The sequence below is a fragment of the Musa acuminata genome, chromosome BXJ3-2, assembly GCF_036884655.1.
Source record: "Musa acuminata AAA Group cultivar baxijiao chromosome BXJ3-2, Cavendish_Baxijiao_AAA, whole genome shotgun sequence".
In the NCBI taxonomy this organism is placed as follows: domain Eukaryota; kingdom Viridiplantae; phylum Streptophyta; class Magnoliopsida; order Zingiberales; family Musaceae; genus Musa; species Musa acuminata.
Window position 1 is genome coordinate 35,156,437 of NC_088350.1, and position 13,452 is coordinate 35,169,888.

Below are 13,452 nucleotides of genomic sequence, written 5' to 3' on the forward strand. Positions count from 1 at the left end.
ACACAACAGTTTCTAACTTTCGTTTTCTACATCGGACGTTACTACTGTCACAGGTGTTCAATCAAGACTAGTAGCATCGGCGTGCTAGACGTGACTCTTTTTAAGCATGAGGAGGAGGAGGAGGAGGAGGAGGTTCAGAACTTTCAGTAATGTAAAAAAGGAGAGGCGTAGTAAAGCTCGGATGTAGAAAGAAAGAAAGCTTACCTGCATGGAACTGTCACAGTGGTGCTATCTATAATTGGGACAAGAAATAGCCGGTGGAGAAGAACAATGAGCGTATGAATCAGTAGTAAGCAGGGAAAGGACAAACATAATACCAAGGGCTGTACCAATTAGGTACAAGACAGACACACATCTGCGCTGAAACCCTACCTCTGTGGTGGTCTGTTCAAACTTACACGTGATTCGATCCTTCGTGATATATATATATATATAGTGGGCGGTTCACAGGAAGAACCAACAGAAGCCAATCGAATCAAGCCGAGCTATAATGTGTTCTGTTTACGGTATCCGTCGGGCTACGAGGAAGGCAGATCGCACCATGAACAGCTTCTACGTATATGCATGGTGATATGGTGTTGGTGATGAATCTGTAGGATGCATTGCGACAGCGAGTAACCGGATGAGGACGGACTGAGCTCAGAGCTTGACGACCTCGGGGATGTGGACGGGATAGCGGTGGATGCATTCGGACCAGGGGCCGTCGATCGGGGTCTTCACGGTGCGCATGCACTTCCACACCGCGCTGTTGCACTTGAACCCGCTGCCGAAGCCGATCTGCCACACCCGGTCGCCGCGCCGCATCCGCCCCTTGGACTCGATGTAGTTGAGCTCGTACCAGAGGGAGCTGCTGGAGGTGTTGCCGAAGCGGTGCAGCGTCATGCGCGACGCCTCCACGTGCGCCGCCGACAGCTCCAGGTTCTTCTGCAGCTCGTCGATCACCGCTCGCCCCCCGGCGTGGATGCACAAGTGCTCGAATGCCTTCTTGAAGTCGGGGATGTAGGGCTTCCTCTTGGGGTTTATCAACTTCCGCACCACCAGCGTGAGGAAGAAGAGGAGCTGCTCCGACATGGGGAGCACCAGCGGGCCGATGGTGGTGATGTTCGACTTGAGCGCCTCCCCGGCGATGGCCATCAGGTCCTTGGAGAGGGATATGCCCGTGTGGCCCTCCGCGTCCTCCTCCTCGTACACGCAACGGTAGGCGCGGTCGTCGGCCCCCTTGTGGGTGCGCACCACGTGCACGAGCCGGTACTTGGCTCGGCCAGCGTCGCGCCGGCGGTTGGACAGCAGGATCGCCGCGGCGCCCATGCGGAAGAGGCAGTTGGGCAGGAGCATCGCTCGCTGGTTCCCGGCGTAGAAGTTGGGGGTGATGATCTCGGTGGAGATGACGAGGGCGTTGGAGCCGGGGTGCACCTGAAGCAGGTCCCGGGCCAGGTCGATCGAGATGAGCCCCGCGCTGCACCCCATGCCGGACAGGTTGAAGCTTCGGATGTTGCTGCGGAGCTTGTACTTGTTGATGATCATCGCCGACAGCGACGGCGTCGGCGAGAAGAGGCTGCAGTTGACCACCAGGATGTCGATGTCCTTGGGCTTCAGCCCCGTCTTCCGGATGAGGTCGTCGATGGCGGAGAAGATCACCAGCTGCGCCTCCGCGCGGGAAGCTTCCATGGTGGGGTGCGGGGGTATGTAGTGGTTGGCCGGCGGCAGGCAGGTCTCCTCCCCCAGCCCCGACCGCTCCAGTATCCGCATCTGGAACTGCACGCTCTTCTCGTCCGAGTTGATGAGCCGCGTGTGCTCCATGAACGTGGAGAAGGGCACGCGGCAGTTGCTCGGCGGCTTGAAGCAAGCGTACTCCACCAAGTACACCGGCCGCGGCCGCGACATGAAGTACACCGTCGCGACGAAGACGATCACGAAGACGGAGCAGAGGATATGGATCACGTCCAGCTCCAACGCACGCCACAACCCCACGATCTCCTGCGGCCCCCGGTGGACCAACTCCAACCCGACGGCCACCATCACCGGGATCGACAGGAAGGTGACGAAGTTGTCGACCAGGTGCTGATATCCCAGCTTAACATACTTGAGCCTCACCGAGCTCGAAAACTCCGGCAATGGCGCCCTCGGCATCTTCCACTCTCTCTCGTGGCTTCAGAGACACATTCCACCTCTTCTGCCTGCTTGGCTCCTAGTGCTCCGGGTGCTGCACCTGGAGGAGGGGAGAAGGAGAGGATTTAAAGAGAGGAGGAGGGGCTGGCAATGAATGAGGTTAGATGGGGTGGAGTAAATGATGAGAGGTGCCGGACGAGCTTCTCAACAACCCGGCCACGGCGTCTGACGCTGTCTCGGCCCAGCTAGTCTCCCCCTACCCTCTCCTCGCTCTACGTCGCACCATTAATACAATGGCGACGGTGTCTGCGTCGGTCCATGGGGGAGTTGGCGGTTGGGACGGTTGGAGGAAGAATATGAGAGTACTACACCGCCGTCGCTCTCGTGAAACAGAGACGTTGCTTAGTCCATCGGCCATGGCAGATGCCGGAAGCCTCCATTTATTGCTCGCATCCGTGTTGATGTGATTGGCCGCTGGGCAGCTGTAAAGCCGTTCTCCTCCCCTCCCTCGTCTTCATCATCATCCTCCTCCTCCGCCTGCGAACTAATGCGTGGGCGCGTCGGATCGCCAAACCTGACGTTCTCTTCGGCCATCTCCCATTAAAGTTTGACCGGTCCGTCGACGCTCGCACAGGTGGAGTCCACCGAGGAGAAGACGGTAAACGGGGGCCCCGTGGACTTGCGTGCGAACGCGCGCACGCAACTCGTATCTTGTGTCGCAAGCTGCTCAGCCTCCAGCATTTTAGTTTGCACGTGATTAGATATGCTTCAAAAGATATCTGTTTTATATATTCATATTTAATTATAATATATCCAAAGTGGAGAGAAAACATGTAATTCAATTGATTTTTTTTTATATGCCATACACACTTTTTCTTTTTTCAACTATTTTTGCTACAATTGTTTCATCTCGGTCAACATATAAGTTTGACATATGCCTTGATTATTTATTTGTTAATATATAATATATTACGTAGTATTACATCTCCATCTTTGTTAATCTAAATCAGATTGAGCCTCCAGTCAATGCACTACGAATTCCCCCCTTTTCCTTTTTGGGTAAAACCAATCGATATGCCGATTCATAAATTGTTGCACGAATCTTGAAGCGGGCATGTAGAATGATCTGCTTCTCTCATAAGAAAACTATTGAACAGCATTTAATGTTCCTCCTTCGACCGAAGAAGACCGACACGGATGTTCCTTCCGATCTCACGAGCGCAACACGGTGTCAGAGAACCCAGACGGCAATCACACCGCTCTCGTTCGCCGACTTGTCGCCATGGCAGTCTGCTTCCTTCCCTCTCCGATGGAGGATAAAGATGAAGAAGTCACATGTACATGTGTGAACCCAAGTTTGGGGCGGCATCTTCTGGAGAACGACACGGCCCAACTGTTGTTCGATGGAATGTCCATGAGAAAAGAAAGTCTCCAGGATCAGAGACTGCGATAGAGTTTTCTGCAAGGGTTGCTGTCTCCCCATTCTTCTTCTCATATACTACTGCCACCTTTGCTGATTGCTTCAGCCACTCTTAACCTTACGTGCAGTGTCGTAACTCCTCAAAGGTTAATCCAACGTAACCATTCCCGGCCATCCTTCCCTTTGATGACCGCACGCAGAAAGAGACAGTATGTGAGGATGGTATCAGCCATCAGGCGTGTTGGGTTGGGTTTTGGAGTGCTGTGTCAACATTGGCTCCCGCTGCCACCGTGAAAGAGGCCATCAGAACGCATGCAACAGGATAGAGATGAATCATTTAATTGGAATTTGATCTATCATCATTCCCGACGTCAAAGCTTCGATCCAAAACCCATTTCTAGAAGCCATCCTGGTGCAAAAACCCCCTTCCTTCTATCCACCAGCAAGTGAAGGTCTTGGGGAGTAGAAGAGAGGAGCAAGGCATGGGCAACGCAGTGTGCGCCAAGGAGAAGAAGAAGAAGACAGCCAAGGTGATGACGTTGGACGGCGCCGTCATCCGGCTTAAGCCCCCGGCCGCAGCCGGCGACGTGCTCCGGGACCACCCGGGCCACTCCGTCCTGGAGGCCGACGAGGTCAAGCGGCTCGGCGTCCGCGCCACGCCGCTCGACTCCACCCAACCCCTCGAACCGGGGAAGCTCTACTTTCTGGCGGAGCTCCCCCGACCGCTGGACCGCCGCGGGCTGCGAAGAGCCTCCTCCGTCGTGGCCGCCGCGCGTGGCAGCGCCACCGACCGGCTGGAGAACCTGCGGCTCTCTCGGCCGCGGCGCTCCGCTTCGCTCGCCGTGGAGACGGCGGAGGGCGGAGGGGCGGTGCGAGTCCGGGTGCGGCTGCCCGCGGCTCGCGTGGCGAAGCTGCTCCAGGAGAGCGCCGACGGAACGGAGGCGGCGGAGCGGATCGTGGAGCTTTATTTGGCGGAGAAGTCACCGCCCGCAAGGAAGGAGGTGAGTTCCCGTGACTCGCACGTGATCCCTTTCCCGCGTCAACTCACCATGATCTCACGATTACTCTCAGTCTCTATTTGACTCCTAACCTTTTCCTTATAACTAATATTGCTTTATTAGATATTAAATTAATTAGTCGTAAAGAGAAATACAATATCTGCAACATAAATACACAGACAATGAGGGAATTGACATTTTGGTAACATAGTAATTAACGACCCGTCAATTGATGGGGTGGATAAGGATGGATGGGGTTCTTCCCAACCAAAATGCCCTTCGACGTATGTTGTTCCTACGCTTTTGATGTCCAAATCTTATAATCGCTTTAAGATTGTCATCCCCGGTTGATGTTGGTGCAGAGACGAACCAGATTCATGCCTGTGGTGGATGAGACAAGAAGGCGACAGGGTTCGGAGGACAGGATGTAAGAGGACAAGCAGCAGAGTGTTAGGTTAATGTTGTGTACATAATGGTGTGACAAACATATAATGTTACCTGTGACATTTCCTACTGTTCTTGACCAGCCCTTTTGCACAGACATATTATTTCGTGCATATCATATGCAAACTTTTGTAAAGATATATATATATATATATATATATATATGCGTATTTATATATTTTCATAATTTTATTTCAAATTTGTAAGAGGTGGGTTTAACTTAACCTAAGCTTAAAGTCGCGATCGAAAAACCACGACTTAAGTTTCGGCTGCCGATGTTGCCGTGTGCCGACACTGCTTGAGTCGCGACAGGAAACATCCGTTTTCGTGTTCCTCACGTGGCTTATCCCCCGTGGGACCCGTGTTTCACGCGAGCACCACGTCATCGGGTAAAACGGCGAGGGAGTGGCTGACCGGGCCGAATGATGCGAATGGGCATTAATTTTCTTTGCAGAGGGCTAGGGGGCAGGACTGAGGTCACGAAGACCGAGGCCTCGTGATTCGTGCCGGCATCGTTCCACTGATGGGCTCGTGTCCTCCGACACACCCCACTCTGTCCCGGAACAGATACCAAAACGGCACGAACCCAAATCCTGCGCCTTCAAATTAAACCACAAGAGCCAAAGACGAGAACCGCCACCCGCGGCCCCCACCGACCCATCGCCGAAACATGACCGTTGATGCTACCTCACCCCACTCTGATGCACGAAACGGGCCCCAACGATTCCAAAACATCGCCCGAATCGTTATCCAGCGTCAGATCCCCTGCCAACGGCGCATGATCGAGTAGAGAGCGATGACAAACCTCCCTACTCCCAGTCCTCTCCTCCCCACTTGTATAAAAAGCATCACCTTTCCTATGTTCTCTCCCCCCACCCCACACATCGCCCCCCACACATCGACATCCTCTGCTCCCTCAGCTCGGCGTTCCTCGGTGAGTGAAAACAAGGGTTTGCCGTTGCTCCTCCCTAGAGATTCATCGGCTGCCTGCGATTAGGGGAAAGAAGGGGAAACCGATGACGCTGCCGCTCCTCCTCCTCCTCCTCCTCCTCCTGGCCGTCTCGGTGGTCTCCGCCGACGAAGGTGAGATCCATTCTAGTATCAATGTCGATGGCTTCTCTTTCGCTCCGTCGCTTTTGGCTCAACGAGTTCGTCATCCGGTGATTTTTGTTGCTTCGACGCTCTCCGATCACCGACTACGGCGGATAGTTAATAGTTATATTTATGTTTTATTGGGGTTTTTCTTTTTTAAGCTATCTATATTTAATTTTTGAAATAATCCTTTTTCTTTTCCTCAAATTGGGAAACCTATTGCGATCGTACGTGCGAGTTCCAACAAGCTTAGCTTGCTTTAGATGTACACGAGTTAAGCTTTCCAACTGCCACAGCACGCGGTGCCCCACGCCGGATTGGACACACGGTGCGGGACCCACAGGACATTATTGAGGTTCCTCGCTGTGCGCTGTCCTCTCCGTTCGCGCTCACCTACGCAGAGTGCTTTTTCGCTCGGAAGATATGCGAAAGTATTCGTTACGGAGTACCGTCGGATCCCGCCCTGTCCGACCACTAGAGTTTAAATTGACGGTTGTGATCTAAATCTTCAATTCCTGATTAAACTACTGAGCTACGGTCGTTGTGATGCCATTATTGTTGTATTTCTTTTATATGCGCCGCATATTTGTTCTGTTATTTATTTTTATGGACGAATCGACGGTGGGGGCCGACTCATGTGCGGATACTGTATCCACCGTCAGATCCTTGCGGCACGAATTTTATCGGTACTCAGCCGACGGCTGAGATATTTTCTTTGGTTTTCTGGGTTCTTCTTCGTCCTGGACCCCGTACCTCACCCGCTCACGTTGCTTCACAGCTGTCTTTGCCGCTTGTGTTTCGTCGGACCACGTTAAGCTGACACCACCGATAGTAACTCTATATTTTAAATCTTTATTCCGTATTTGCGCACTTTAGCGTTTGGTGCGGATCTCGCTAACTTGCGCTTCTAACGGCAGGGCCGTACATCGGTGTGAATGTCGGCACGGCGCTGTCGGACATGCCGTCGCCGACGCAGGTGGCGGCGCTGCTGAAGACGCAGAAGATCGACCACGTCCGGCTCTACGACGCCGACCCGGCCATGCTCGCGGCGCTCGCGAACACCGGGATCCGCGTCACCGTCTCCGTCCCCAACGAGCAGCTGCTCGCCGTCGGCCAGTCCAACGCCACCGCCGCCAACTGGGTGGCCCGCAACGTCGTCGCGCACGTTCCCGCCGTCAACATCACCGCCATCGCCGTAGGGTCGGAGGTCCTCACCGCCCTCCCTAATGCTGCCACCCTACTCGTCCCTGCCCTCCGCTACATCCACTCCGCCCTCGTCGCCGCCAACCTTGATGGCCTCATCAAGGTCTCCACCCCGCACGCCTCCTCCGTCATCCTCGACTCCTTCCCGCCCTCGCAGGCCTTCTTCAACCGCACCTTCGAGCCGGTCATCGTCCCCATGCTCAAGTTCCTCCAGTCCTCCGGCTCCTACCTCATGCTCAACGTGTACCCGTACTACGACTACTTGCAGTCCAACGGCATCATCCCCTTGGACTACGCCCTCTTCCGCCCGCTCCCCCCGAACAAGGAGGCGGTCGACGCCAACACCCTCCTACACTACACCAACGTGTTCGATGCGGTCGTCGACGCCGCCTACTTCGCCATGGCCTACCTCAACGTCACCAATGTCCCGGTCGTCGTGCTGGAGTCAGGGTGGCCGCACAAGGGCGACCCGACGACGGAGCCGGATGCCACCGCCGACAACGCGGCCACCTACAACAGCAACCTCATCCGCCACGTGCTCAACAACACCGGCACGCCCAAGCACCCGGGGGTTCCGGTGCCCACCTACATCTACGAACTCTACGACGAGGACCTCCGTCCGGGGGCGACGTCGGAGAAATTCTGGGGGTTGTTCGACGTCAATGGCGTGCCAGCGTACACGCTGCACCTGACAGGGTCCGGGACGCTGCTGGCGAACGACACCACGAACCAGACATTTTGCGTCGCAAGGGAGGGGGCAGACACCAAGATGCTGCAGGCTGGACTTGATTGGGCGTGCGGGCCGGGGAAGGTGGATTGCTCTGCTCTGATGCAGGGGAAGCCATGCTATGATCCTGATACGGTCGAGTCGCATGCCTCGTACGCATTCAACGAGTACTACCACGGGATGGGAATGGCTTCTGGGACTTGCTACTTTAGTGGGGTTGCAGCTATTACGACTACAGATCCAAGTAAGCTGCAATTACTATCATTTGATGCACTTCCTAACGAATTGAGACTGGCTTTCCTGAATGAGCTGCAGTTTGATGGATGACATTTAAATTCTAATATATAATGAGTGAAACTATAGAAAAATAGAATTCTCATCCTTTGGACATCTCAAAATCCTGCAAGATAGAATGCTCCTTTAGGTAAATCATGAGGCTATAATATTAACTAGTGATCGTCGTACATCATGTTAGACTGTCATGTACTTTGGGTATGTGGTTAGAAAATAAATGTTAGCATGCTACCATTTCTAAAAGAGTTATTATGCCTTTATGTTTTTGTCCTCGCAAACAAACTTGTGAAAGCTCAATCTGGTCTTGATATTTATGACTCTTAGTTCCGGTTACACGGAATAATCTCTCTTGTGGTTTTTTTTCTTCTTTTTTTGTGCAGGTCATGAATCTTGCTTATTCTCTGGGAGGTATGTGATCTTCTTTTTGAGTTTGCCTCTGTGTTTAGGATTTCATTTCGTAATTCCTTTTGCATTAGAGATTTTTCAAGTAGTTGATATGATAATTACGGTCGATGGTTGAGATGGGTCTTTGCCGTCACATACCTTAGTTACATAAATCACATTTTCTAGTCAACTGATCGAGAAAAAATAATTCATAAATATCTGCAGATAATAGTTAATGAAGTCTGAGATTATACCTCTAATAGTCCAAGGAGGAGTCATTTAACTGCATCGCACATTAAATTATTGAATTTGTCGTTAACGAAGTTGTTTTGGCAAGGACACTTTTGCTGTTTTCATGCAATAAGATGTATCCTAGTTGTTGTTGTCAATTAGATCCATCAAATCAATTTGTGATGTGATTTCACAGTTTATTCAAGATACTTGGCATACAACGGCAACCACTACAAGAATCAGAAGCCGTAATCAAGATAATTGGCATACTTAAACTATGCATGCCATAATACATCTTTTGACTTTTGAGCCTTTAAGAAACAACAAATATATGGTGGGAGCGTTGGCAAAGAATTCTAGAATGAAAGACTCCAGAAAAAACAATAAAAAAATTAGGCTTTGGTTATTTTATAAGTATCATGTTTATTTTTAGGTTTCGACGAAGAATATGTGAGAGGATATATAAGAAGATTTATTTGAGTCAGGATAAACCAAAGGGTGTTTGGTACTTGTAATTAATCGTAAGGATTGTCGAACTATGTAAGTCTTGTGTCGACATTTTTATATTTTTTTTTATTGTCGGATCTCGAAAATTTTTCATTTAGTTTTGAAGCCTTCCCTTTCCCTAATAAAGCATTCAAATATGTATATTTATAAAATAGTCAAATCTGATAATTTAGAGGTTCTCTTCCTTTCCAAGAATGTGATTCCTTGTTCACCAAGGACATTGAGGAATCTAAAAATTCTTGCAAATCCAAAGGGAGTGTTATGTATGGCAGTAATGTTCCTTAAAAGGATTCCATAGTACTGTTTCCTTCAAATGATCTATATGTTCCTTAACAGACAGATCATTTTCAAGTTTTGAAAGCATGTTGAATGTTACTTAAGTTGCTGGTTGTAGCTCAAACTCTGCTTCAGATACTACGATTAACTTAATCTTTGTTTATGTAATCTTCTTCCTCGATGCAGTGGTGGGAAGAACGGTACAGTTCTGAATGGCACATCGTTGGCTCCCTCCTCCAACTCGACATCAGCCGAGTCCAGTGCTAGTGCTGCTCACAGTTTCCATCACAACAAAGGAGGTCTTCAGATCATCAGACTTCTCCTGTTGAGCTTAATTGTCTTGTAGCTTATAATCTCCTCAATTTTTGATCAGCAAGAAGCTTTTCGAAAGCTCCTGTGGAACTTAACTCGATCAATTCTGGATGGATGTGAGTTGGGTTAATTTGTGGCGAGGCACATCCAATCTTGTCTCGTCCTCATCGTCCGAAGTCAGGTTGTCTATCTCTTTTGTCTTTAAAATTTTCCTCTTTGTGCTGAATGCAAATCCTCTGTACAAATCCCATTTGGTGTTTGTCCTTTTGAAGATGATCTTCTGCCAATAGTCCTTCAATTATTCTCGCTTTGTGGTTGTGCAGATCAAATTAATCGTAGTATGTATTAATAGGATTTGTGTATTACATATCTTCCTTTTCTTTATATTTGTCTTATCATAGGAAGATTACTTGAAGCAGGTAAAAGGCTTTGATTTAGTTCTGTTTTGGGGGTCCCACAGCAAGCTGTGTGAGAGGTATGTTTGCGGGGAGAGTCGACGCAGCGAGGAAGGAGTAATTTTTTGTCACTTTCAACTGAGCGCTTTGCGTTGTGTCTTTTGGCGCGTTCGAGTTCCGTCCCGCAAACGAATACCCAAACGCTTCTCTACCGGCTTCAAAGCGTCTTCATACCCTCTCTTTCTGACCTCGATCGCGACTCCAACGGCCGTCTCTCGATCGACAACCATTCCTCGCTCCCAGCCCTTCGACGCCCGATGTATGATCACCTCGGCGTCCTCATGGGGCTGCCGCCTCGCCGCTCAACCTCGAGGCCGACACCATTCGCAGACCCCTCGGTGGGTGCGGGCCGCAGTGCCGCCGGTTGCTAGGCGGTGATAGTGAACCACCAGATCTGGTGCTACGCCATCGCGCTGTGGTGTTGCAGGCAAGTCGCTCATCCCTTGCTCGCTCTGATCGATTTGGTGATGGATAGGGTCTTAGGATCGCGATGAGTTGATTCAATAACTTCATCCTCTTTAATTCTCTTGACCTTTAAAGACCCTTTTGCCAGCGTATCTTCTTCCTTTGTGTTGTTTATCGGTATGAATTCTAGTGATGTCTTTTTACATCCTTCAGCATCTCACAAGCCAGCAAATAGTAGATAGTGTCGATTGGTGCTACGCCATCGCGCTGTGGTATTGCAGGAAAGTCGATTAATCTTTGCGCGCTCTGATCGATTTGGCGATGGAATAGTGTCTACTGCATCGTCTTAGGATTGTGATGGGTTGATTTGTTAGAGTAGAAAGTATGAGTTCACCATTAACTTCCAATTGTTACTTGTGATTATAATTTAGTCTCCTCCTCTTTAATTCTTTTGACCCTTAAAAGACCCTTTTGCCAGCATATCCCCTTCCTTTTTGTTGTTTATTGGTATGAATTCTGATGATGTCTTCTTACATCCTCAAGTAACCTGTTTAGAGCAATGATAAGAGATTATAATAGAAATAGATTAAATCATCTTATCAATTATTAAATGAAGATTAATTAAAATAAGAAATTATCTTATCAATTATTAAACATAGATTAATTAAAAATAAAAAATCCGATGGCACATATCGTTGTCCTAAGGTGAATTTTGAACCTTTGTGCTAGTAAGATCGGAATCCCGTCCCAAAATACAATTAGGGTGTTATACTCTAACGAGCCCGATTTATGAAGATGACGAAAAGCTCAATGTATAAAAGATAATATAAGATAGAAAAAAATGTATACAAATTAAATAGAAAAAAATGCTATCTAAGGAAAAAGAAGAGACAATAGTTAATGAGTTTTATGCCCCATCATAGAATAAGAGGATATGAGATGGGAAGATAGGAATGTCGTACAAAAAGGATATCATATAATGTTTCATTTCTCATATCATGGAAAAGCAGATAGGATAAATTTGAAGTTTTTTCATTTTACAAAGCAAAACAATATCAAAAATCCCGAAGTCAAAAGTGGTAGGTTCACGAAACAGTCATGCTCCAATCAAGTCTTCCAGGGGTTATTTTAGGTTGTTTGAACATTGTAGAACTTGTAACGAGGTAAATATGAGTTATGCAACTCATACTGAATCAGGATTGTTACTTTCTCCAAAATGCTCTCAGCTTCTTGCCTTTCTTAAAGCTGACTGGTGTTTGATTGTGTTGGCTTTGTTGGTCTTGCATGTGATAAGGCATACTTGAAGGAACACTCTTTCTTTGTAAAGCCAATTCCTTTTACCAAATGATCTTTTTGCCTCACCATGCAAGCTGAAATATGAAAGGAACATGCAAGATCCTACCAATCTCATCAGTAAATGATATGGTCATTTGTAGTCATCTTTAAAAATAATTTCCTCCAGAAATATTTCTCTTTGCTTGTCATTTTACATTTATAATTCATTGCAAGCATTAACTCCTTTATTACGCAATTATTGTACTGTACTCCCATGTTTCAGTTGACAGTGGGAGAAATGGCACTTTATTAATTGCAATCAAAATTTCGACTTGGAGAAATTTATGCTCTGCTGAACATGGAGACTACTTGACCTGCAAGCTATGGAAATGCAACCTTCCATCAGGGGAACCAATCTGCATATGCATCTGTGTGGTCCATCAATTAATGGTCCAAATCTTAATTATTCTCCTTAAATAAGATTAGGTTAGAGAGAGAGAGAGAGAGTAGTAGTCATAAACTTTCTTAAGTTAGATGCACTTTTGGTTGCTTAAATTTCACATTACATTCTCTTGTAATTTGGCAACATCAGTACATTGAAGTAGGATATCTATTAAATAGTTCTTTCAGTAACTGCATTCTGTGACAGCAACTTAGATTTCCAAATTACATTATTTTGGAATGTTCTCAAAATACTTTGGTAAGAACACATGGTTCTATTTATTGATTCGAGTGTTCCATGGTTGATCTTGACATTTCAAACTCAAGTTATCCAACATCCAGATGCTAATTTGTGACTGCCAAACATGTAGCTTGGTAGCCTGATGGATCCATTGTTGAGTTTTCATCTCTGTATTCCTGATCATTTAAGATTCGAGATTTATTTGGATGTACAAGAACACTTTAGCTAAAACCTTGATGGTTTGATGTTTCTTGTTTCGATTATTTGTATGTGTTTGCATAGGATGGATATCAATGTACAGATAGATATATCCAAAGGATCTTAATATTTGGAGCCATATATATATATATATATATTATTTATGCTTTATTAGTATTTACAAAATTGAATATCGATATATTTCTGAATTTGGCAAAGGCAGAATGAATCAGACAAATGTATTCTCGCTAGGACTACCCGTGATTATTGATCACGGCCGTCCAACGAGCCCCTGACAGCTGTCGAGATGCTGGTGGATCCCGCTTCGCCACGAACCGTAGTACGGTCTTGTGCAGCGGCGGGGTCCGCTGCACGAGAAACAACGGCAATAAGGGAAGATGCTCGGATCTTAATCCGATGGATCGATCCGACGGTCCTCT

General features: G+C 48.0%; 3 protein-coding genes across 4 annotated transcripts; 2 read left to right on the plus strand and 1 right to left on the minus strand.

Moving 5' to 3' along the window:
• Positions 1-258: 258 nt before the first annotated feature.
• LOC135631428 (3-ketoacyl-CoA synthase 6-like) lies at positions 259-2,208 on the minus strand. The gene has a single exon (XM_065139091.1). The coding sequence runs from the start codon at positions 2,128-2,130 to the stop codon at positions 640-642; it is 1,491 nt and encodes a 496-aa protein (XP_064995163.1). The 5' UTR covers positions 2,131-2,208; the 3' UTR covers positions 259-639.
• Positions 2,209-3,263: 1,055 nt separating this feature from the next.
• On the plus strand, positions 3,264-5,158 carry LOC103976760 (uncharacterized protein At1g66480). Of its 2 annotated transcripts, none has more exons than XM_065137981.1 (2): positions 3,264-3,576; positions 3,658-4,871. In XM_065137981.1, the coding sequence occupies exon 2, from the start codon at positions 4,012-4,014 to the stop codon at positions 4,609-4,611; it is 600 nt and encodes a 199-aa protein (XP_064994053.1). In that variant the 5' UTR covers positions 3,264-3,576; positions 3,658-4,011; the 3' UTR covers positions 4,612-4,871. The 2 variants fall into 2 exon arrangements, with proteins under 2 accessions (XP_064994053.1, XP_064994054.1); XM_065137982.1 differs by adding an exon at positions 4,890-5,158 and having other exon boundaries at positions 3,269-4,530.
• Positions 5,159-5,853: 695 nt separating this feature from the next.
• Positions 5,854-10,307, plus strand: LOC103976758 (glucan endo-1,3-beta-glucosidase 3). Its single transcript, XM_009392080.3, has 4 exons — positions 5,854-6,054; positions 6,981-8,237; positions 8,668-8,695; positions 9,872-10,307. The coding sequence occupies exons 1-4, from the start codon at positions 5,988-5,990 to the stop codon at positions 10,029-10,031; spliced, it is 1,512 nt and encodes a 503-aa protein (XP_009390355.3). The 5' UTR covers positions 5,854-5,987; the 3' UTR covers positions 10,032-10,307.
• Positions 10,308-13,452: the final 3,145 nt, after the last annotated feature.

Bases quoted from the DNA above. Each gene is read 5' to 3' on its own strand.
- LOC135631428 (XM_065139091.1), bottom strand. From the start codon at position 2,130: ATGCCGAGGGCGCCATTGCCGGAGTTTTCGAGCTCGGTGAGGCTCAAG.
- LOC103976760 (XM_065137981.1), top strand. From the start codon at position 4,012: ATGGGCAACGCAGTGTGCGCCAAGGAGAAGAAGAAGAAGACAGCCAAG.
- LOC103976758 (XM_009392080.3), top strand. From the start codon at position 5,988: ATGACGCTGCCGCTCCTCCTCCTCCTCCTCCTCCTCCTGGCCGTCTCG. The intron at 8,238-8,667 runs GTAAGCTGCAAT...TTTTTTGTGCAG, and splicing joins TATTACGACTACAGATCCAA to GTCATGAATCTTGCTTATTC. The intron at 8,696-9,871 runs GTATGTGATCTT...TCCTCGATGCAG, and splicing joins TCTTGCTTATTCTCTGGGAG to TGGTGGGAAGAACGGTACAG.